Source organism: Mustela nivalis (genome assembly GCF_964662115.1).
Source record: "Mustela nivalis genome assembly, chromosome: 7".
Classification (NCBI taxonomy): domain Eukaryota; kingdom Metazoa; phylum Chordata; class Mammalia; order Carnivora; family Mustelidae; genus Mustela; species Mustela nivalis.
Window position 1 is genome coordinate 103638809 of NC_139026.1, and position 21082 is coordinate 103659890.

The 21082-nt window shown below is 47.3% G+C and overlaps 1 protein-coding gene and 1 long non-coding RNA gene across 2 annotated transcripts in view; one reads left to right on the forward strand and one right to left on the reverse strand.

Moving 5' to 3' along the window:
- Nucleotides 1–20937, forward strand: part of LPCAT3 (lysophosphatidylcholine acyltransferase 3) — a 39471-nt gene extending 18534 nt beyond the window's left edge. Inside the window, exons 2-13 of the mRNA XM_082742590.1 lie at nt 14184–14291; nt 14984–15090; nt 15696–15789; nt 15960–15997; nt 16421–16599; nt 17628–17736; nt 18492–18578; nt 18681–18847; nt 19680–19827; nt 19906–20064; nt 20175–20303; nt 20552–20937. Coding sequence (XP_082598716.1) covers nt 14184–14291; nt 14984–15090; nt 15696–15789; nt 15960–15997; nt 16421–16599; nt 17628–17736; nt 18492–18578; nt 18681–18847; nt 19680–19827; nt 19906–20064; nt 20175–20291 — 1313 coding nt within the window. The 3' untranslated portion in view covers nt 20292–20303; nt 20552–20937. The remainder of the gene's footprint in view (nt 1–14183; nt 14292–14983; nt 15091–15695; nt 15790–15959; nt 15998–16420; nt 16600–17627; nt 17737–18491; nt 18579–18680; nt 18848–19679; nt 19828–19905; nt 20065–20174; nt 20304–20551) is intronic.
- Nucleotides 7748–11638, reverse strand: LOC309870427. The gene is made up of 2 exons (XR_014314594.1): nt 11448–11638; nt 7748–7937 (listed from the first exon to the last, which is right to left on the reverse strand). It is a non-coding gene; the product is annotated as an uncharacterized lncRNA (long non-coding RNA).
- Nucleotides 20938–21082: the final 145 nt, after the last annotated feature.

The window sequence follows — 21082 nt, forward strand, 5'->3', positions numbered from 1 at the left end:
CGGCTTAGGGCATGATCCTGGGGTCCTGGGATCGAGCCCCACATCGGGCTCTCTGCTCAGCGGGGACCCTGCTTCCCCCTCCCTCTCTGCCTGCCTCTCTGCCTACTGATGATCTCTGTCAAATAAAGAAAATTTTTTTAAAAAGAGAAATAGAGACAATGAGTTATCCAATGATTCTAGGAGATTAACAAAAGGACGAAGTGGAACTGAACAGTAGCCAGAAGCAGCAGCAAAGGGACAAGAGGTGGGCGGGTGGCTAGAAGGGGAAAACCAAGAGCCTGTGCTGTTTGAAGGTAGGGGAGGTCATTTGCTAGGGGCTTGCTTAAGTCATGGACCTAGAGGTGAAACCAGAGGTTAGCATCCAACTGCGTCAGTTACTCGCTGATCAGCACAGACTGGTTATCTAACTGCTTTGATGTGTTTTTGCTCATTCAGACACTGAAGACAATAATATTATTTCTTACTTCAAATAGTTCTGAGGATTAAGTGGGATAATGTGTGTAAAGTGCTTAACTCAGTGCGTGACGTGTAGTAAGAATTCAGTAAATGTTCCTTGATATTAACTGGTGTCAGTGACAATAATAAAGGAAGAAGGAAAGAATAAGAAAGCTAGCAAGAAAGACTGGAAGGGAAGTCCTGTGGAAAGACTGAGATGGGTAGAATTCCAAGGATCGGGACCCAAGGGGAGGAGGAGATATTTAAAGAGGAGGGAGAGACATCTTCCTCTGAATTTGGAGAAAAGGACATAAAAGCATAGATTTATTTTTTTTTCTTTTTTAAGATTTTATTTATTTATTTGAGAGAGAGGGAGAGAGCATGAGAGGGGGAGGGTCAGAGGGAGAAGCAGACCCCCACCCCGCCCTGCTGAGCAGGGAGCCCAATGAAGGACTTGATCTCGGGACTCCAGGATCATGACCTGAGCTGAAGGCAGTCCCCATTCAACCAGCTGAGCCACCCAGGTGCCCTAAAAGCATAGATTTCAAGTGGAGCTTCTTAAGTTTTCTCCCAGGGCATTTGGGTGGCTCAGTCGGCTAAGCTGCTGCCTTTGGCTTGGGTCATGATCCCAGGGTCCTGGGATGGAGTCCCACTTCAGGCTCTCTGCTCAGCAGGGAGCCTGCTTCTCTCTCCACCTCTGCGTGCCTCTCTGCCTGCTTGTGCGCGTGCTCTCTCGCTCTCGCGCTCTCTCTCTCTCTCTCTCTGACAAATAAATAAATAAATAAAATCTTTAAGTTTTCTCCCAGACAGTTCCATGTAGGCCTGGTGGAAAACGCAGGAAATGTGCTCTTGGGCTCCAGCGTCCTTAGCAAACAGGCTGTTCAGACAAACACCGTTGAGGTCGCATGTTGTGTCTTTAAGATACAGGCCAACTGCAAGTTATGTTGTGTATGATTTATTTGTTTTCATATAATGAAGTTACTTACCAGTTAAATTGCTTGGAATCATTTCTGCGAAACTTCTCGTAGGGCAGACGTGCCATCCACCAGTGCCCCAGCTGGAGCAGATCCTGTTCAGACAAGGATAGGCGTGAACTGGCAGTGATGTTTTCAGTCAGAAGTCTGAGCACTCCCCTGTATTCCTATAGAATTTCGAACTTCTGGAGAAGGAGAAATGTTCCACAGCTGTGGACTTGCCCCCTGCGGTTTTCACTAACCTTCCCAAGGAGAAGAGACTCACCCCTGGAATGGGTTGTGTTTCCTGTCCACCCACCCACCCCCGGTCACATTGTTCTTCCCAAGAATGGCCCCGTCACCGCTTTCACTGAGGAGATTAAGGATCTTTTTTAAGATTTTATTTTTTCATTTGACAGACAGAGATCACAAGTAGGCAGAAAGGCAGGCAGAGAGAGAGAGGTGGAAGCAGGCTCCCTGCTGAGCAGAGAGCCCGATGCGGGGCTCAATAGCAGGACCCTGAGACCACGACCCAAGCCAAAGACAGAGGCTTAACCCACTGAGCCACCCAGGTGCCCCGGAGATTAAGGTTCTTTTCATGAACTTCAGCCTTCCATGTTTCTTTGCCGGCCTCTTCTCCTGGCCTTCCAGCCTCAGGGAAAGAGCCAGGGTTCTTTCCTCCTTTCTGAGGTAAATCATTGCTCCTGTGGCATATGCAGTCTCTTTTCCACTCTACTGCTTTCTTCCAGCAAACACATGTGGACAGAATGCCTCTGTTTGAGGAATGGTTCCCTTCACTCAGCGGCCATGCTCTCTGGCCAGTTGTCTGTTGCCAAACTTCTCATACTGATAGCCTTCATATCCGGCCTGTATTTCCCCTTTATCCACTCACTGCCTTTTTAACCCACTGAGCCACCCAGGCACTCTGCTCACTGCCTTTTTAACTGGCCACCTTCTCCTGGTCTCCACATCCATCAAGCTGCTGCCATTGCCGAGTTCCTAATGACGTCACTGTGACTTCAGTGACCTTGTTCTCTTCCTCACCCTCGCTGGGCTCTGTAAGGTCTGATGTGATTAAATTCCTTTCCTGCTAAAATACTTTTTCCTTTCTCACGTTTCCACCAACCTGATTTACCTCCTTATTTTCCTGTTTTATCTCCATTTCTTTTGCTTCCACTGCCTTGAATTATAGGCATTTTCCAAGACTCGGCCCCTGGCCCACCTGTGTTTCATGGCCTGTCCCGGGGAGAGCTTATCTTTTTCTGGGGCTCCAGCTCTCACCAGCAGCAGCACCACCAGAGCCAGCTTCCCCCTCCAGTCTTTGTGTCTCTGTCAGTGGTACTGCCTTCTTTTTTACTTCCCAGAAGGGAAACCTCAAGGCCAGGTGTCTTCATGTTGGGATATGTGTACTCTAGGGATACACAAAGACTTTCCACGGGGTACGTGAGCATGGATAAGGAATCAGTTTCTAGATTTGCGGCTTCCATATGTGCTCTTGTCTAAAACAGATGAGCTCGAGACTCCTCCAAAGACGCTCCTTTCCCAACTACCTTAAAGTCACCCTTTAGGCCTTAGACAAGGAGAAAAAATGCATAGTAAGTTGCCCCACAGTATAAAAATCTTACAGGATGCCACAAAAGTAAAGCAAAGAGAAGCAGACCCTTATTTTTTTTAATTATTCTTTTTTTTAAGATTTTTATTTATTTGAAAGGGAGCACAAGCGGGCAGAGCAGCAGAGGGAGAAGGAGAAGCAGGCTCCCTGCCTGAGCAGAGGATCGGAAGCAGGGCTCTCAATCCGAGGACCACAAGACCATGACTTGAGCCAAAGGCAGATACTTACCCGACCGGACCACCCAGGCGCCCCTTAGTTATTTTTATTAAGTATAATTAACATACAGCATGAGCAGCCCTTGTCTTATCTAGGTGACAAATTCGCAGCAACTGTATCTACCCATCTTAAAACTAGAATTCAGAAATAAGATGGTCATTCTGAGGGGAACATATGAACATGTTTATCGGAACTTAAAAATGAGCTTAGACCTCTTTCGACAGGAAGTCTGATTGAGCCGATTAGCCTGCCATTGGCCAGACATTTTCCATGTGTACGTACAGCGCAGCTTCAACGGACTTAGGGGGAAAAAAAAACATCATTTGCTCTTGTTTAAGCTTATCAATGACAGATGGTGACTTAAAAATATGACAGGGGATAGAGAGTTGTTCCAATTTTAGGAGCCGTTCCAGCAAAACTCTGGAAGACTGTCACAGTGGTTCACTCATCTTCAATTTGTCCTTTTCCATTGTCCCCCACATCCAGTCAATCCTATGGATTTTTTTTTCCTCTTGTGTCAGTTTCAGACTCTGCCCAGTTTCCCAAACCTTCCTATCTGCTCTGTTAGGTTGTATTACCCCTCTGCTAGCGGGCCCCTCTTGAAGTGACTCGTCCAGGCTCTTTCCTACCTCCACGTGTCCACATTACTGTCTTCCTTAACTAATTCGTCCTGACTGCTCTGGTCTTTATTGCTCTCTCTCCTTTCTAACTTCTCTAGCATTGGCTGTTCTGTGTAGCAAATAGTGAACATCAGTGTTTGGTACCCCTTTTCTCTCTCCCTCTCTAAAAAGCTCCTTAAGAGTTAAAAAACCTCTTCTAATTCTGCCACAGCCCCCTTTTGGCCTAATGCAGTGCTGACCACATAATGGCTGCTTAATCAATATTTTATTGACAGCCTAGAGAATAGAATATTCCCTCATTCATCCTTTCGTTCTCTCACCCATTCAACAAATATTTTTGAGACCTTTATTGTACCAGGATTTGTGCTAAGCCCTGGCATAGTGGCGGGAGGGGTGATTAGACAAAAATTCCTATTTCCAAAGACTGGTAAATAAATAAAACACATAGTGTGTAAAAAAGCAGTTAATAAGTGCAAAGGGGAAAAAGGAAGAGTGAAGCAGAGAACAGGAAGTATGTGTTGGTGGCAGGTGAAGGTTGGGGGGAAGCATGTGCAGTTTTAGATAGGAAGGTCAGGGAAGGCCTCACTGATAAGATGACATTTTAGTAAAGACCTGAGCAGCTTGAGCTTATCTGTGCAAAGGGCATTTCAGGCAAGGAACCTGTTAAGGTGGCGGCTCTGGGTTGAACCTGCCCGATTACCCAGAAGGGAGAGCTTTGGCTGGGGCAGAGTGGTGGAGATGAGTCAGAGAAAGCTCGGTCTGGGAAGGGCAAACAGATCCCATAGGTTCTGGTTGGATTTTGGCTTTTCCTCAGCGAGGTTGGAGGCCTTCTGAGGGTTTCGAGCAGAGGAATGAGCTGATCTAACTTAGAATAGAAGCCTTGCGGGTGCTGTGTTATGGTAGAAGCGAGAGGTGAGTCAGGCAGCGAGCTATATGGTAACACAGGGCAGAGGTGGTGTTGGCTTGGACCAGGGGTCAAGGTGGCCAGATTCTGGGTTTACTCTCAAGGTAGACAGACAGGATTTATGGACTGATTGGGTTGAGGCCAGAAGGGGGGCAGGTCAAGAATGGAGGCAAGTGGGGCGCCTGGGTGGCTCAGTGGGTTAAGCCGCTGCCTTCGGCTCGGGTCATGATCTCAGGGTCCTGGGATCGAGTAACACATCCGTCTCTCTGCTCTGCAGGGAGCCTGCTTCCTCCTCTCCCTCTCTCTGCCTGCCTGTCTGCCTGCTTGTGATCTCTGTCTGTCAAATAAATAAATAAAATCTTTAAAAAAAAAAAAAAAATGGAAGCAAGGTTGCACGGTTTCAGTCCTAAGGGAATGAAGGCTAAGTTGCCGTTTGCTGAAATGGGGCCGGCCAAGGGGAGGAGCAGCTTCAGTGAGGAAGGTAAGGCAGCAGTGTTTGTTGGATTTGAGGTATCTGTTTAGGCATGTGCCTTCTCAAAGTGTTGAGTAGTCCATACCAGTGTGGGGTCCTGAGGAGAGGTCTGGGCTGAAGATGAAAATTTGGGAGACATCAGCAAACGGGTGCGACTGGACAAGATCGCTGAGCCCCTCACCACTAAAGCAGGTGTGGGGCAGTCTCGCGTTTACTGAGCACCTGAAATATACCAGGCTTAATATACAAGCCCTAAGCTAGATACTCCTTGTGCTGAGGAGCGAAAAGTTTAACAGAAACTGAGGACTACGAGGTTAACGATCAACCAGCCTGAGATGACAGCTAGTAAGTAGCAGAATGGGGATTCAAACCGAGATCTGTCTTCACTCCAAAGTCCGCCTTCTTCCAACCATCCAGCGCCTTTATTCAGCATTGCATTTTGGAAAGAGTGCTCTTTAACAAGCCAAAGTCAGTATCCTTATAAAGTAAATATGCTATGAATCTTCTTCTGAAATGCAGATGGAAAGGAAATCCCTTAGTCATTTGGTTGTCACATGGAATGAAGATTAGATTCAGAAGCTCTGATACCCATTTGCCCCAGAATTTCTCAGAAAAGGCCTGCTTTTCTTCCCACTAACTTTTTTTTTTTATATTTTATTTATTTATTTGACAGAGAGAGACACAGCAAGAGAGGGAACAGAAGTAGGGGGGAGTGGGAGAGGGAGAAGCAGGCTTCCCACTGAGCAGGGAGTCTGACGGGGGGCTCAATCACAGGATCCCTGGAACATGACCTGAGCCAAAGGCAGGTCAACTGAGCCACCCAGGTGCCCCTTTAAAAAAAAAAAAGAGAGAGAGAGAGAGAAATTTGAGCTAAGGAGTGTGGTAAGGGTCTGGGGAGACAAGGGGTGGTAAAGTCCATTAGCAGGAAGGTGAAAGAAGGTGTTTGGAAAACAGTTTGCCCCATTTACCTCCCTCTCACTCTCTGCGAATGTCTATTTATATAAGTCTTTGACCACCTACAATAGTTAGTTAGCACTATGCTAGCTACCTTATATGCATTGTCTTCTTTAGTCCTTAGACAAACTCATTGAGGCAGGTACTATCCCCAATTTTACAGATGAGGAAACTGATGCTTGAGTCCATTACTGTTGATCGATCAAACAAAAAATCAAGTATATAGGTTAGTGTGCTATGGGAAATTCAAAGACATAGGCCTTGGAAAAGAGATTGAACAGGTAAAAAGTGTAATATAAAACAAAAATGTAAGGAGTAGCATATTCTAATATATAATGATTTGCCAAACGAGTCTTGGTCCTACTAAGTGCCATGTATATAAGGTATGAATCCATAATACAGGGGGTCATGGGTTCATTGTGGTCTAAGGGTAGCCATACAGAAGGAAGCACTTGAGCTGTCTTTCCGAGAATGGGTAGGACCTCACTTGGTAGAGGAGTGGTTGGACAAGGTGTTCTACATAAAGGGATTGGTGTGACCTAAGGTCTAGAGACAAAAGACGTAAGACATGTTGGGGCAAAAACTAGCAGATCGGTTTTAGCTGCAGCAGAGAAACTAGAAATGTAGTTTAGAAGATAGACCTTAAGTCTTGGGCTTAGGGACTGGTCCCCTGGTGAGTAGTCATTTGGGGATCACTGTTTTCTGAGCAGGAGTAGAAAGAAGAGTACTCTGGTGGAGGGTGGCTGGCAGCCTCAGGCTTCGGGAGAGATTAAGTGGGAGGTCACAGCCGGCACTCAAGTGCAGCAGGAGTTCAAAGGCGAGTGCTTGAAGGCCTTCTGTACTATGCTTGAACATAGTACAGAAAGCAAAGGAGGGGTGGACATTAGCGAGAACCATTGGAAAAGAGGGATGTCCAGAGACCCAAGGACAGGAAGGAGACAAGACACCTTCAGGCTTTTGCATGTGGTTGTGTGACCTGGGGAATGGTAGTCCCATAAATTAAAAAAAGCAGCCAAGAGAAGGCTGAGTAGGCGGGAAGTCGTGTTTTCCTAAAGACCGTGTTTTAGATGGCATGAGATACCAAACTAAGAATGCCCCACCAGGAAGTAGGAAATGGGGAACTGAAACTTGAGAAGTTAGGATTAAAGCTGAAGATGTGTTTGTCTTTGGCATGAACATCCTATTAAGGCACAGGAGAGTAGTGCAGTTTCCAGAGAGGCAGTGTCACCAACAAGGTGCAGGGTCAACACCAAATCCTGGAAATCAGCCATAGTTAGGAGGAGCCAGAAAAACAGCCTTCATTGAAATAGAAAATAGTCGTCAGTACGATCTATTCAGATTATAGCCAGCCACCCTTTGCCAGTCAAAGCAAGGTGAAAAAGTGAGAGCAAACTTTTGTAGCCTGTGACTTTGTATTGGTCCACAACAAATGGGAAATTTGGTCCATAACAAATGGGAAATTTGAAAAACTGGTCTACACCACCAACTGAGGTGCAGGGATAGAAGGTAAAAGGACTGAGAGACCCACTCTTAGGTATATATATACCTAAGAGAACAGAAAATACATGTTCACACGTAAAATTGGACACAAATATCCCATTTATTCAGTAAAACCCAAGAAGTGGAAACAACCCAGATGTCCATCAGCTATTAAGAGGATAAATAAAATACAGTGTATCCATACAGAAGAATATTCATCCATAAAGAGTAATGCACTGGGAGCATAGCTTCATGTGGAGATGAGTTGGATCACTATGTTGTACACCTGAAACTGATAGAACGTTGTGTGTCAGCTGTACTCAAATAAAAAAAAAATTAATGAAGAATTAATATGTGCAGCAACATAAATGAACCTTGAAAACACTATACTAAGTGAAAATGGCCAGACATAAAAGTCTACATATTATATGACTCCATCTGTATTCAATCCCCAGAGTAGACAGTCCGTATAGACAGAAAGTAACCCCAGTGCCTCCCAGAGTCTGGGGACTGGAACAGGTAAAGTTATATCCATCACCAGGAGCTTGACAACTTCTCTATATATAAAGACTTGGCTGCTGGAAATTAGTGGTGATATTGAGAAATAGGACTTTTTTGATACCATATTCTAACAACAGAGGTCAATATTTGGGAGATCTGCCTAACTCAGTGAACCAGTATTTTCCAAATGACCAGTCCATGGTGTTAAAAAAAATCACGCCTGGGTAAAAGATTCATTAAAAGCACATGAAAGGAGGCGCCTGGGTGGCTCAGTGGGTTAAGCCTCTGCCTTCGGCTCAGGTCGTGGTCTCAGGGTTTTGGGATTGAGCCCTGCATCCGGCTCTCTGCTCAACAGGGAGCCTGCTTCCCCCTCCCTCTCTGCCTACTTGTGATCTCTGTCTGTCAAATAAATAAATAAAATCTTTAAAAAAGCACATGAGGGTCCAATGGATTTTAATGTAACAGCATGGAAAGTTAACCAGTTTGCTTGCAGGTTAACCTTTAATAAACTACTTGTCCAGTTTTGGTATGGTATCAAAGAATCATATTCAAAATAATGTGAAAAGGCTATTAAGATTTTCTTTCCAACTGTATATCTGTGTAAAGCCAGATTTTCTTCATATGTTTTAACCAAAACAACATATTAACAGACTAAATGGAGAAGCAGATTTGAGAACCCAGCTATCTTTTACTGAGCCAGACAAAGGCTAGAAATTTGTAAAAATGTAAAAGAGTGCCATGCTTCTCATTAAATGGCTTTATTGGTTTGTTTTAGAAAATAGAGTTGTTTTCATTAGACGTATATTACTTACAATGTCTTCCGTTTACTGTTTTTGAATGAATTAGTAATTAAATACTTCACATTTTTCTTTGTTTTGTTTTCTCACACAGGAGATATTAATAGATAGCATCCACACTGACGATGTCATTTAAAGTCCTCGGTTAGTTTTGAGAGCCTTAAGTGGTCCCGAGACCAAAATGTTTGAACACCCCTGCGGTGCGCTGTGGATGTCATGTCAGCCCTCCTCATGGTATTTGAGGTGGTTGTCTCTTTTGACAAAACTTGGTGTTAGTGTTGGGCTAAGCCAACACACAGCAGTTCTGTCTAATCCTTTCTTCTCCCCCACACTTGCCAAAATTGCTGTATTTTCTTTTCACCGGGGTCATATGAACTACTAACTGATCAAATAGGATCATATCCTATTCCTCCAGATCCCAGAAATAGCTATATAGGTTGAAAGGTCAAAGAAATGTATCAGACTGGAATGTAAACAGCTCATTTCTCTTTCTTCAAATGAAACTTTGGAACCTGTAGGATTCATGAGTATTTCACAGCTAGTATACAGAGAATCAGGAGTGCCATGAGCCATCTAGGTCGTGACAGATCCCAGTTTCTGATTCAGCTGGCACTTGGACCCCAGTAAACATCCAGTGACTAGCTGGAGAATGCTGCTGGGATACTCCAAGACTCCTTGAGCCTCTGACGAGGACCCAGTTCAGTGTGCCTTGAGGTTCACAGTATTATGGATGCCCTAGTTTTTGCCGTTGGAACATTCCCATTCTAGTTAGGGATCCTTGGGTTTAGCATGTTTGTTAGATCGGCATTCTGCATCTTCTGATAAGTTTCTGAAGCCCCCTCTTTAAAACAATAATCAAAGAAGAAACGGATACAGAATAGCCAAGCAAGTTCTTGTATGTTTCATAAACAGGGCACCTGTTATTAGTGGGTATTGAATAAACATTTCTCAAAGGAATGAATGAGCCAGTGATCCACAGGATATCTAGAAAATTCACTAGTTGCATGAAGCTATAAATTTGTCTATAAAACAGGACATCTGGGGGCACCTGGGTGGCTCAGTGGGTTAAAGCCTCTGCCTTCGGCTCAGGTCATGATCCCAGGGTTCTGGGATTGAGCCCCACATCGGGCTCTCTGCTCAGCAGGGAGCCTGCTTCTTCCTCTCTCTCTGCCTGCCTCTCTGCCTACTTGTGATCTCTGTCTGTCAAATAAATAAATTTTAAAATAAATAAAATAAAATAAAACAGGACATCTGGGGGCGCCTGGGTGGCTCAGTGTATTAAGCCTTGCCTTCAGCTCAGGTCATGATCTCAGGGTCCTGGGATTGAGCCCCTCATCGGGCTCTCTGCTCAGTGGGGAGCCTGCTTCCCCCGCCCCCACCTCTCTTGTGATCTCTCTCTCTCTCAAATAAATAAATAAAATCTTTAAAAAAGAAAAAGAAAAAAAAAAAACAGGGCACCTGGGTGACTCCGTTGGTTAAGTGTCTGCCTTCAACTCAGGTCATGATCACAAGGTCCTGGGATCGAGTCCTGTGTCGGGCTCCCTGCTAGTGTGAAGTCGGCTTCTCCCTCTGCCTTCTGCCCCCACCCTGCTTGTGCTCTCTCTTGCTCTCTCTGACAAATAAATAATCTTTAAAAAAAAAAAAAAAACTTTATAAAACAAACCTCTGTTTGTTTAAAAAAGACCATAACCCCTAGTCAACAGGCTTAGAATTTTATTCTCAGAACCTAATACAGACTGCTGCTCTGCCTTAGGATTTTTTATAAAGCAGTCTTTCTTTCTTTTTTTTTTTTTTTTAAAGATTTTATTTATTTGACAGATACAGACCGCAAGTAGGCAGAGGCAGGTAGAGAGAGAGAGAGAGAGGAGGAAGCAGACTCTCCCCGCCGAGCAGAAGAGCCCGATGTGGGTCTCAATCCCAGGATTCTGGGATCATGACCTGAGCCGAAGGAAGAGGCCCCAACCCTCTGAGCCACCCAGGCATTCTAAAGCAGTCTTTCTTAACCTTGGCTGCACATCACCTTCCCTCAGACCTACCAAATCAGACTCGAGGGCAGGGAATGAGTGAGGAGGTGCTTTCGTTGGCTCTTTTTTTTTTTTTTTTAAAGATTTTATTTGACAGTGAGAGAGGGAACACAAGCAGGGGGAGTGGGAAAGGGAGAAGCAGGCTTCCCGCTGAGCAGGGAGCTGGATGTAGGGCTCAATCCCAGGACCCTGGGATCACAACCTGAGCCGAAGGCAGATGCTTAACGACTGAGCCATCCAGGCGCCCTTTCTTTGGCTTTTAAAGATTCTTCTGGGGACTACAGCCGTTATATTAAGCACTGGCTCCCACAGAAAAAAGCCTTAAGACTCAGAAACAGCTTGTAGGATAACACTCTCCTCAAAACAGCACATCCCTGCAGGGCAGCCAGGCTCCAGAGCCCGCTGAGCTGAGCGGCAGCCAAGACCAAGGTTTGGTGTTTACACACTCAAAATCAGCTCTGGGTTGTCCCAGCAACTCACCCCGCACAGTTCCTTCTTCCTCTCTGCGGCTTCACCCCGGGCTTTGCTGTTCTCCGTGATGATCTGTGTTTTTGGTAACCTGGCCTCCTGCCTTCTCATTTTCCTGCCAACCGCTCCATCTTCTGTGTTTACTAGCATGAACTAACCCTTCAGTTACCTTTGTGGAACCCAGCAGCCCCCATCCACCTCCCGCATATACCTGAAAACTAGAGAAAAGGGCCTTGAGGGGCCAGGACAAATGTCACCAGGCCTGTGCCCTGCATCTGTAAGGAAAGCACACAAGACTCTTGCTCTTAAATCTTTTTTTTAACACCTTTAAAACATAGTTATGGTTTCTAAGGGACGCTATGGTAAATTAGACATAGGGAAAGGAACTGTCCTTGGCAGGCACACAGAAAAAGCTCAGGAAGTGACTCCTGATCCCTGAATAGCGAGTAAAGGGGCATAAAAGCTCTAAGAAATGGATACAAGAACTCAGAATGCGGACAGTGGAGCGCCCACAAGAGTGAGAGCAAGCAGGTTTAGACACCTCGGTAGGTCATGACTGTACTCTAGAGTAATGGCCCAGATCCCCAAGAAAATATTAAATTATATTCACACTTCAGGAAGCAGAGTAGTGTGTGTTGTGTTTTTTATTTTTTTGTTTGTTTTGTTTTGTTTTTAATTTCAAACATTCGAAATGGTTTTAGGGCTTCCAGTTGATCAAAGGTCCTCGTGCCTAAAGGTAAACTCTTGGCTGTGTAGAACTTACTTATCAGTACTCTAAATATTTAAGATCTACCCTATTTTTTTTTTAATAAGATTTTATTTGTCAGAGAGAGAACACGGTCAGGGGGAGTGGCAGGTAGAGGAAGAAGCAGACTCCCCACTGAGCAGAGAGCCTGATGTGGGACTTGATCCCAAGACCCTAAGATGACCTGAGCTGAAGGCAGATGCTTAACCAACTGAGCCACCCAGGCATCCTGAGATCTACCCTGTTTATTGCTTCTATTCATTTATACCCCTGTGGGCGCCTGGGTGGCTCAGTCAGTCAAGCATCTGCCTTCGGCTCAGGTGATGCATGATCCCAGGGTCCTGGGACAGAGGCCACTGTCTCTCCGTCAAATAAAATCTTTAAAATAAAATAAGAAGCAAAAGATTTAAGGCTATCAGACCCTATTCTATATACTTTCTAGTACCTGGCTCTGGTTCCTGCCAAATTTCTGCCCATGTGATATATAATGAGACTCAATCCTATTTCTTTGCTCATTCGTCTGACTGTGAAGGGATCATAGATGCCTCCCTCTCCCTTGAGCTAGTAATCCTATATCGCTTCATCTCAGCTAGCGAGAAAGTAAACTGTTCCATGCCACCTCCTCCCTCATCAAATGTTCTATAAGCAGAATACTGGACATACGGTAGGCATTTAACAAACCTGTGTTGAATGAATGAGCCGGTGATACACAGGATATCTGTAAAATTAACTACTTGCACAAAGCTGTAAATTTGATAAAGAGCCTAGCCCACAGTGAGAACAGCAGTCCAAGAACATGGGCAGATCTTGGCACCAAGGAGATCAGATAGTTGATACACTGTTACGTGAGGGGGGAAAAAAAACATAAAATAACAAACAGGATACATAAGTACCCAGGCCGCGTTGGTAAGTAAAGAAGTATGAGAAAACAGCCTATAAGCACATAGGCCAATATGTAACACAATTATCTATCTTCTTATTCACCTGATAAATAATTGAGCATTTTCTCTGGGTATAACACCTTCCTGAGCATTATGGAGGTCACCAAGCTCCCCACCATATTGCCCATGAAAAATTAAGTGCAGTCTATAATTTGACATCAAGAATTGCAGCAACTGTAATCCATGAACACTATTTATGCAGTGTTGGGGTAGGTGAGGTGTCCTTCCAGAAAGAAGCAAGGATTCTAGTTCTTTGCACACACACACTACTGCCATAGGGGTGTTGCCGAGCACGGGAGCCAGACTTCTTGCTAGAACACTGACTAGGAACATGTAGCAAAACCTCGGAACAGGCTCATTGTAGTTGAGGAATACCAAATGTTATTGACCCTTTTTAATCCAGCAAGCTGTCTTTTGCTCGCTTTCAGCCCAGCCCGAGATAGCCCTTGTAGTTCAGTCATGGCCCTGGGATCTTGCTGGGACCACAGCTGTAGATAACATTTTTCCAGGATATTCACACGGAGTCATAACACAGTTGATGTCCAGACCTCAGTAGGTGAGGAGTACGCAAATGTATACGTAGGCAGGAATCCGACTTTGCAGCCTGGCATGAATTTACTTTTGTCCTCTTAGTAAGCTGATCTTATTCTGCTAACAGATGAGGTAATGAAATAAGATAGATCATAAAGGTGTAAAATAGTGTCCCTGGGCATCATTGGGCACTCAAAATAATTCCTTGAATCATTTAGAACAACACAAGAGAAAATTCCTAACAATATTTAATTGGCTATAAGGAACACCTAGTCTGGGGACCCAGTTTTGTACCGACTCCATGTAAAACTCCTATCTTCAGTTTTAAAGTTGTATTTGCAAAGAGACTTCTGATTCTTGGGGATGCTGTTACCGTCTCTGCCGATGTCCACAGAATGTATGGATTTTCCACTCCAGGGAATGTATGGGTTTTCCACTCTGGGCTGCATTTCATGCCCGCTAAACTTCTAAGACAAAACCAGGAGGGCATCAGGAATGGGTCACCCTCTCACTGATTTTTTTCCCCTCTAGGTTACCCCTTGGCTGTGTTTTATCGGCGTTACCTTTTCTTCAAGGACACCTACCTCATCCATCTCTTCCACACCTTCACAGGCCTCTCAATTGCTTATTTTAACTTTGGTGAGTAAACTCAGCAGTGGCATCGCGATTGGCCAGAACCCAGGAAGGAGCAGACTTGAACAGAATTTCTCCAGAGAATCCGATGGATAGGGAAGTTATAATGGTGTGCTTGCTGAAAGAGGGTTCGTGTGTGTAGGAACAGCTTAATTCGCCTCTTCCGGACATTCCTCTCCCAGATGATATTTTGAGAGCGGCTACCTCGGCTGGACCCCATCATTTTCTCGCCAGCACTGTCCGCTCATCAGCAGCACCCCTTTAGCTCAAACATTCAGAAACTCAGTAACTCCCTGCCAGTCCCTTCTATTGATAGAATTAATTTCCTTCCCTTCCTTCAAAATATGAGTCTCTTTTTACTTTTTTTTTTTTTTAAGATTTTATTTATTTCTTTTGTAGAGAGAAAGGTCACAAGTAGGCAGAAAGGCAGGCGGAGACAGGGGAAGCAGGGTCCCCGCTGAGCAGAGCGCCTGATTTGGGACACTGAGATCATGACCTGAGCCAAAGGCAGAGAGGCTTAACCCACTGAGCCACCCAGGCGACCCATGAGTCTCTTTTCAAAGAAAAAATCCTCACACCCAAGTTTCTTCTGTAAATTTTAAATTCTCCTTGTGTTTAGAAGTTTCAGGAAGGGTGGGAATGCAAAAAAAACAACCCCAACAACCACAGCCTAAACTGCGCTCCCCTCTGCCTTGCAGGAAATCAGCTCTACCACTCCCTGCTCTGCATTGTGCTTCAGTTCCTCATCCTCCGACTAATGGGCCGCACAGTCACTGCCGTCCTCACTACCTACTGCTTCCAGATGGTAACCGCGCCACCCCCTGGGCAGGCTCTGATGGCGGGCTGCTCAGATCGCAGCTACAGCAGACAGCGATTTAGGGGAGCAGGGAGGTGACTGTGGTGCAGGAGATCCAGTTTCTAGTCCTTTCTCCCGGCATCACTTTAGCAGCCTGACTTCGGAGAGGTCACTTTTCACAGGCACCAAGTGTCTCATCTGCACACGGCAGGGCTGAGATGTTACCTGTGTCCAAGGAGGGGCACCAGCTAACCCCCCTTTACACAGGGCTGGGCCACTGGGGTTCTTTGGTGCTGACCGGGCTTAGCCCAGCTGGCTGGCCATGAGGGGTGTCACTTAAAGGCAAGACAGGAATTCAGCTTGGAATGAGCCATGGACTCTAAGCTCTGAATTCTCCGTTCTGCCCTCATTTTGCCAAGAAGCCTTGAGCAAGTCTCTTCCCTCTGTGGGTTCAGTTTCTTTCATTTTTAGGTACATAAATAAGCCTTTAAGGAGGAGATCAGGATAAAGGAAAAATGAAAGAATACAGGGGGTTTCAGAGCAGGGAGAAAATAAACCCTAGCAGGAGCAGGTGGTAGAATTAAGTTCTTCCTTCACCACCCCCACTGCACCAGGCCTACCTTCTTGCCGGATATTATTACACAGCCACTGGCAACTACGATATCAAGTGGACAATGCCACATTGTGTCCTGACCTTGAAGCTGATTGGTGAGTGCTGGCTCACTGCCTTCCCCATTTACACCTAGGCTCCTCCCCTGTCCCACCATAAACTTTCTTGCTCTGGGTGCCCTCTGGTCTGCTCCTGGCTACACTCAGTCCACAGGCCACATCCTCAGTGCCCTCCCTCTGCTCTACCCACACCTTCTCTCTCTGCTCAGGTTTGGCTGTTGACTACTTTGACGGAGGGAAGGATCAGGTAAGTACCCATTCCTCTGCAGAGAGGTTAAGGAATGTAACCAGAGGGAAGGAGAAAGGCTGTTGCTACCAAAAGACTGCACCCAGATGCCAGGAGCAGAGCCTCTCGCCCCTGCCCAGCCTGTGTGAGTTCTGTTCAGAGAGCACTGAGCAAGGATCAACAAACCTAATTTCCCCGGACCCAGCTCATGCACAAAGTCCAGAGATCAGTGCCAGCCTGGCATTTGGAAAAGCAGCAGTCAACTGTTGCTAAGTTACCCCTCATTTCCATGTGAAGTGGCTCCTCTTCCCCATACCATGCCCTCAAAGAGACGGCTGTCTGAAGAAGCCCGGTTTTGTGGGTTCAAGGGTGGGGAACACATAGACTGGCTCTTGAGGGGAGATGCAAGGCTATCCTGAACCATTCATTCTCTTCTTGGCATAGAATTCCTTGTCCTCTGAGCAACAGAAATATGCCATACGGAGTGTCCCTTCCCTGCTGGAAGTTGCTGGTTTCTCCTACTTCTATGGGGCCTTCTTGGTAGGACCCCAGTTCTCAATGAACCACTACATGAAGCTGGTGCAGGGACAGCTGACTGACACACCAGGGAAGATACCAAACAGGTAAATCCCCCTCTTGGTCCAGACCTCTGTATAGGTGTCTCACCTTATACAAAGCCACTTCTAGACGACTTCCAGAAGGCCAGCCCTGCCCGAGTTCTCCAGCGTGGCCCTGGCTCACAGGCCTGGGCCACAGCAGGCGCAGGACTGTTGAAATGGGTACTCTATTCCTGCTCATTGTGGCCAGCAGGTCCTTTTCAGCTAACACTACTTCCAGCCATCCATTCTGACCCTCTAGTACAGACATAAAAATTCACTTTTAGGGCGCCTGGGTGGCTCAGTGGGTTAAACCACTGCCTTCGGCTCAGGTCATGATCTCAGGGTCCTGGGATCGAGTCCCGCATGGGGCTCTCTGCTCAGCAGGGAGCCTGCTTCCTCCCCTCTCTCTCTCTCTGCCTGCCTCTCCAACTACTTGTGATTTCTCTCTGTCAAATAAATAAATAGTCTTTAAAAAAAAAAAAAAATTCACTTTTATGCCACAGGATTTTGCCTGAGCAGCCATGTCCCTGCCTTCAAAACCCATTTTCTCTGTTTTTTGGGGGGCAGGGATGTTAAATATATGAAAATATGTATATATGTATGTATACACACACACACACACGCATACACATATCAGAATAGAAAATTGAAGTTACTGGGAAAATCCCTTTCCTGAGAAGTTGCCTGGCCTGTGGCTGAGCCTTGATTCAGCCAGGGTAGGAAGGAGCAGATTGAGAATCGGGCATTCTCCTGTCCTCCACCTTGGCCCTTCAGGCCCAGTGTAGCCAGAGAAGACTGGCGAGGCCATGCGGTCCCACAGGCTCGCACACACTGCTCCCTTGTCACACTGCCCTACCCCGGGACTGGTGGGCTCCTGCGTTAACCATTCCTCAAAGCCAGCCACGTCGAGCTGCCTCTCCCTGACACGGACTGTTGGCTTGGCACCAAGAGCGCCTTGTCCCACACACTCTGAAACACTCCTCTGCGTGATTAAGGTCAGAGGGTGAAGGGACAAGGCTCTGCCCGCTGTGACCCTGCTTGTTCCTTTCCAGCACCATACCTGCTCTCAGGCGCCTGAGTCTGGGCCTTGTCTACCTAGTGGGCTACACTGTGCTTAGCCCCCACATCACAGAAGACTATCTCCTCACTGAAGACTATGAAGTGAGTGGTGACTGGTGCAGCAGCCGCATGGCCGCGTCCGAGTTAGAAATGAACTGGCAAGGATCCCTGTAGCTAGGCGAGAAGTGGGTAACACCATCGACAAATGCATGTTGGTTTTGCTCTTAGATCTGGGAGAGTTGGTGTGTCCATGCCAGCCGGGCCGGGACATGTTCATCAGCCAGCACTGAACGACCTTCGCGGGCACAGGGCTGTGCCAGGTGCACGTTGAGCAGCCCCTCCCCTCCCTCGGGAGCAGCTCGTAGCTTGACGTATTGCAGCCAGGGACTCCTTGGAGCCTAGTAGCTTCCGGTCCTCTCCAGCCTGTTTTCTTCTCTTGATAGATTGGGGGCTTCTAGGGAATTCAAAAACCGAGGGAGGGGGAAGTGCTGGCTTTTGCTCCTGCCCAGCTGAAAGGCTTGCAGCAGCTCCCTACGCACTCTGGGTAGGTTTGTCTCTTAAATTAACATTGACCATGGATATCTAAAAAGTCCCTTAGTACTTGGTGTCCCAAATGCTCGGTACTTTAGAAAGTTAGGGAAGAGGCTGTTTCTGGGACTCTCCAAAGAGAAAGGCAAATGGATGTCCGCTGGGTTCCCTACGTCTTCCTCTTACTTAGCCTGTGCGAAGGGCCACCCAGCAGACTGCCAGGTGGATGCGTGGCAGTCAGCCACGCGTGCGGAGAGGAGGAACGTTGAGGGAAGTTTGCCTTACCCGGGGAGCATCCCTAACACGCGGCCGTTCTTCCTTCTCTCAAGAACCACCCTTTCTGGTTCCGCTGCATGTACATGCTGCTCTGGGGCAAGTTTGTGCTGAACAAATATGTCACCTGTTGGCTGGTCACAGTAAGTCACAAAATGAAACGGGTCCTCATTCAACAATCGGGGGGGGGGGTGTTGTGGCAAGGAGCGTAGCTTGAACGCTCATGGAATTGCTCCTTTCCTCAGGAAGGAGTGTGCATTCTGACGGGGCTGGGCTTCAATGGCTTTGACGAACGTGGGAAGGCACAGTGGGATGCCTGTGCCAACATGAAGGTGTGGCTTTTTGAAACAACCCCCCGCTTCACTGGCACCATCGCCTCGTTCAACATCAACACCAATGCCTGGGTGGCCCGGTAAGCCACTGACAGGGAGGTCTGGGCCCTAGCTCCTCCTCCCTCTGCTTTCCCAGATTTGAAGGTACAGATGTACTGTCCTCTTTTCCCACTCTGGGTAGAAAACCTCCAGTCATCCTCACACCCACACACTCGTACATAGTTTTGTCCCCGCTCCCATCCCCCCAGAACCCATTCCTGTCATATCTGTAGGACAGGACACAAGCAAGACCCAGACATGCCTTGAGTTTTCTGTTTGTTTTTTAGAGAGGAAGAGAGGGAGGGTGGGGTGGGACAGAAAGAGAAGGAGAGAGAATTTTACACAGGCTCCATGCCCAGAGCAGAGCCCAACACGGGGCTCGATCTCATGGCCTCAGATCATGATCTGAGCCAAAATCAGGAGTCAGATGTTCAATCGACTGAGCCACCCAAGCACCCTAAGAAGTGCCTCGAGTTTTAATCCTACTTCTGCTACCCACTGGTTTTATGTTTCTCGTTGGCATTGTTAACTTGTCCCCAGTGCACCAGTGGGAGCCGCGCTGGAGCTGGTCTGTCCTGCGCACCCCTGTGCCCGAGGCATAAGTGTGCAGCAAATTTGTGGAGCTATTGACAGAGTGGCTTGTCCCGGCTCACCCGGCTAAGCTTGAGGCCTGTTTTCTGTCCCCAAACTGAGCTGGAACTTCTCCTTTCATCTTTAAAGCTAATCCGATGGCACTGCCTCCCTTACTGGGGTGGCCCCAAGCAGGAGCCAGCCACCACCACTGCACACCTCGGGGCGCTAGGAAGCCAGAGGCAAGATGGCAGCGGTGCATAGACTGGTCTGAGGCTCATCCCCACCCACCCTTTTCTCTAGTTACTTCTTCAAACGACTCAAGTTCCTTGGAAATAAAGAACTATCCCAGGGACTCTCATTGCTCTTCTTGGCCCTCTGGCATGGACTACACTCAGGATACCTGGTCTGCTTCCAGATGGAATTCCTCATTGTTATTGTGGAGAGACAGGTAGGCCTGAAGGGTGGTGTATGAACGGGGACTATGAGAAGGGGCCAGACACTGATGACCTCTCCGCTCACTCCCCAGGCTGCCAGCCTCATTCAGGAGAGCCCAGCCCTGAGCAGGCTGTCTTCCATTACTGTCCTCCAACCCTTCTACTATTTGGTGCAGCAGACCATCCATTGGCTCTTCATGGGTTACTCAATGACTGCCTTCTGTCTCTTCACATGGGACAAATGGTTGAAGGTAAGTGAGGGCCTACTGGCAAGGACGGGGGAGGAGGTGTCACTGAGAGCTCAGGCAGTAAAGGATAATCCCTGCCCTGTGTCTACCTCAGTGGCCTTTATCTCCTCCAGGTGTACAAATCCGTGTATTTTCTCGGCCACGTCTTCTTCTTGAGCCTACTCTTCATATTGCCTTATGTTCACAAAGCAATGGTGCCAAGGAAAGAAAAGTTAAAGAAAATGGGATAATCTGTTTCCCCGGTGAGTAAATACCGCAATGGCAAAGCTAAACTACCAAGTGACAGGACAGAGCACTAGATTGGGGCTAACAGGCAGGGAGTGTGGGACATCTGGAGTAAATCCCAAGGTAGCCTGGCTTCTCAGAAACCCAGCATGGGGCATGGACTCCTCGAACTTGGGCTTGCCAGATAGAAGCTGGAAGGGCTGTAGACCAGGCACTAGAAGGAGGGCCTCTGACCAGCCTGCCCATCAAGTCTCTTCTCTTGCAGGTGGCCTAGAGCGGGGCTGGTGCAGAGATGTTCCCTTTCCACAGCACTCCTGCGCCTCAGAGCACAGAACAGAGAAGCCAGGGGGTGGGAAGACTCGGTACTGCAGCCAGCCACGCCTCCACCTGGGGCCAGAGGGGAAGCTCTCGTGGGAGGAGCAGAGGGCCCGCGTCTCCCCTCCAGGCTCCCCCATGCACGTTGCCTTATCTCTCCCCCTCTAGCCAGGATCTATTGTGTTTTTCTTCTGCCAATTTACTCTGATTGTATATGTGCCGTTACCACCAACCCCCCCCATGGGGGGGAGGGGAGGGTACCAGGCCCACCTGCTCCACTTTTTTCTACCTTGGAACTGTACCAGATAAAATCACTTCTCTTTGTTCAGTTTTTCACTGCTAGCCCTGCTGACTGCTTTCTTACTGACAGTTCTCTGCGCCCGCCCCCCATAGCTGAAGTAGGTAGGGCTGGCTCCTGGCCCTGCCTGGAACCCGGCTACAAACACTGTAACCTCACCTCTTTTCTTGAAGGCTGAGGAGA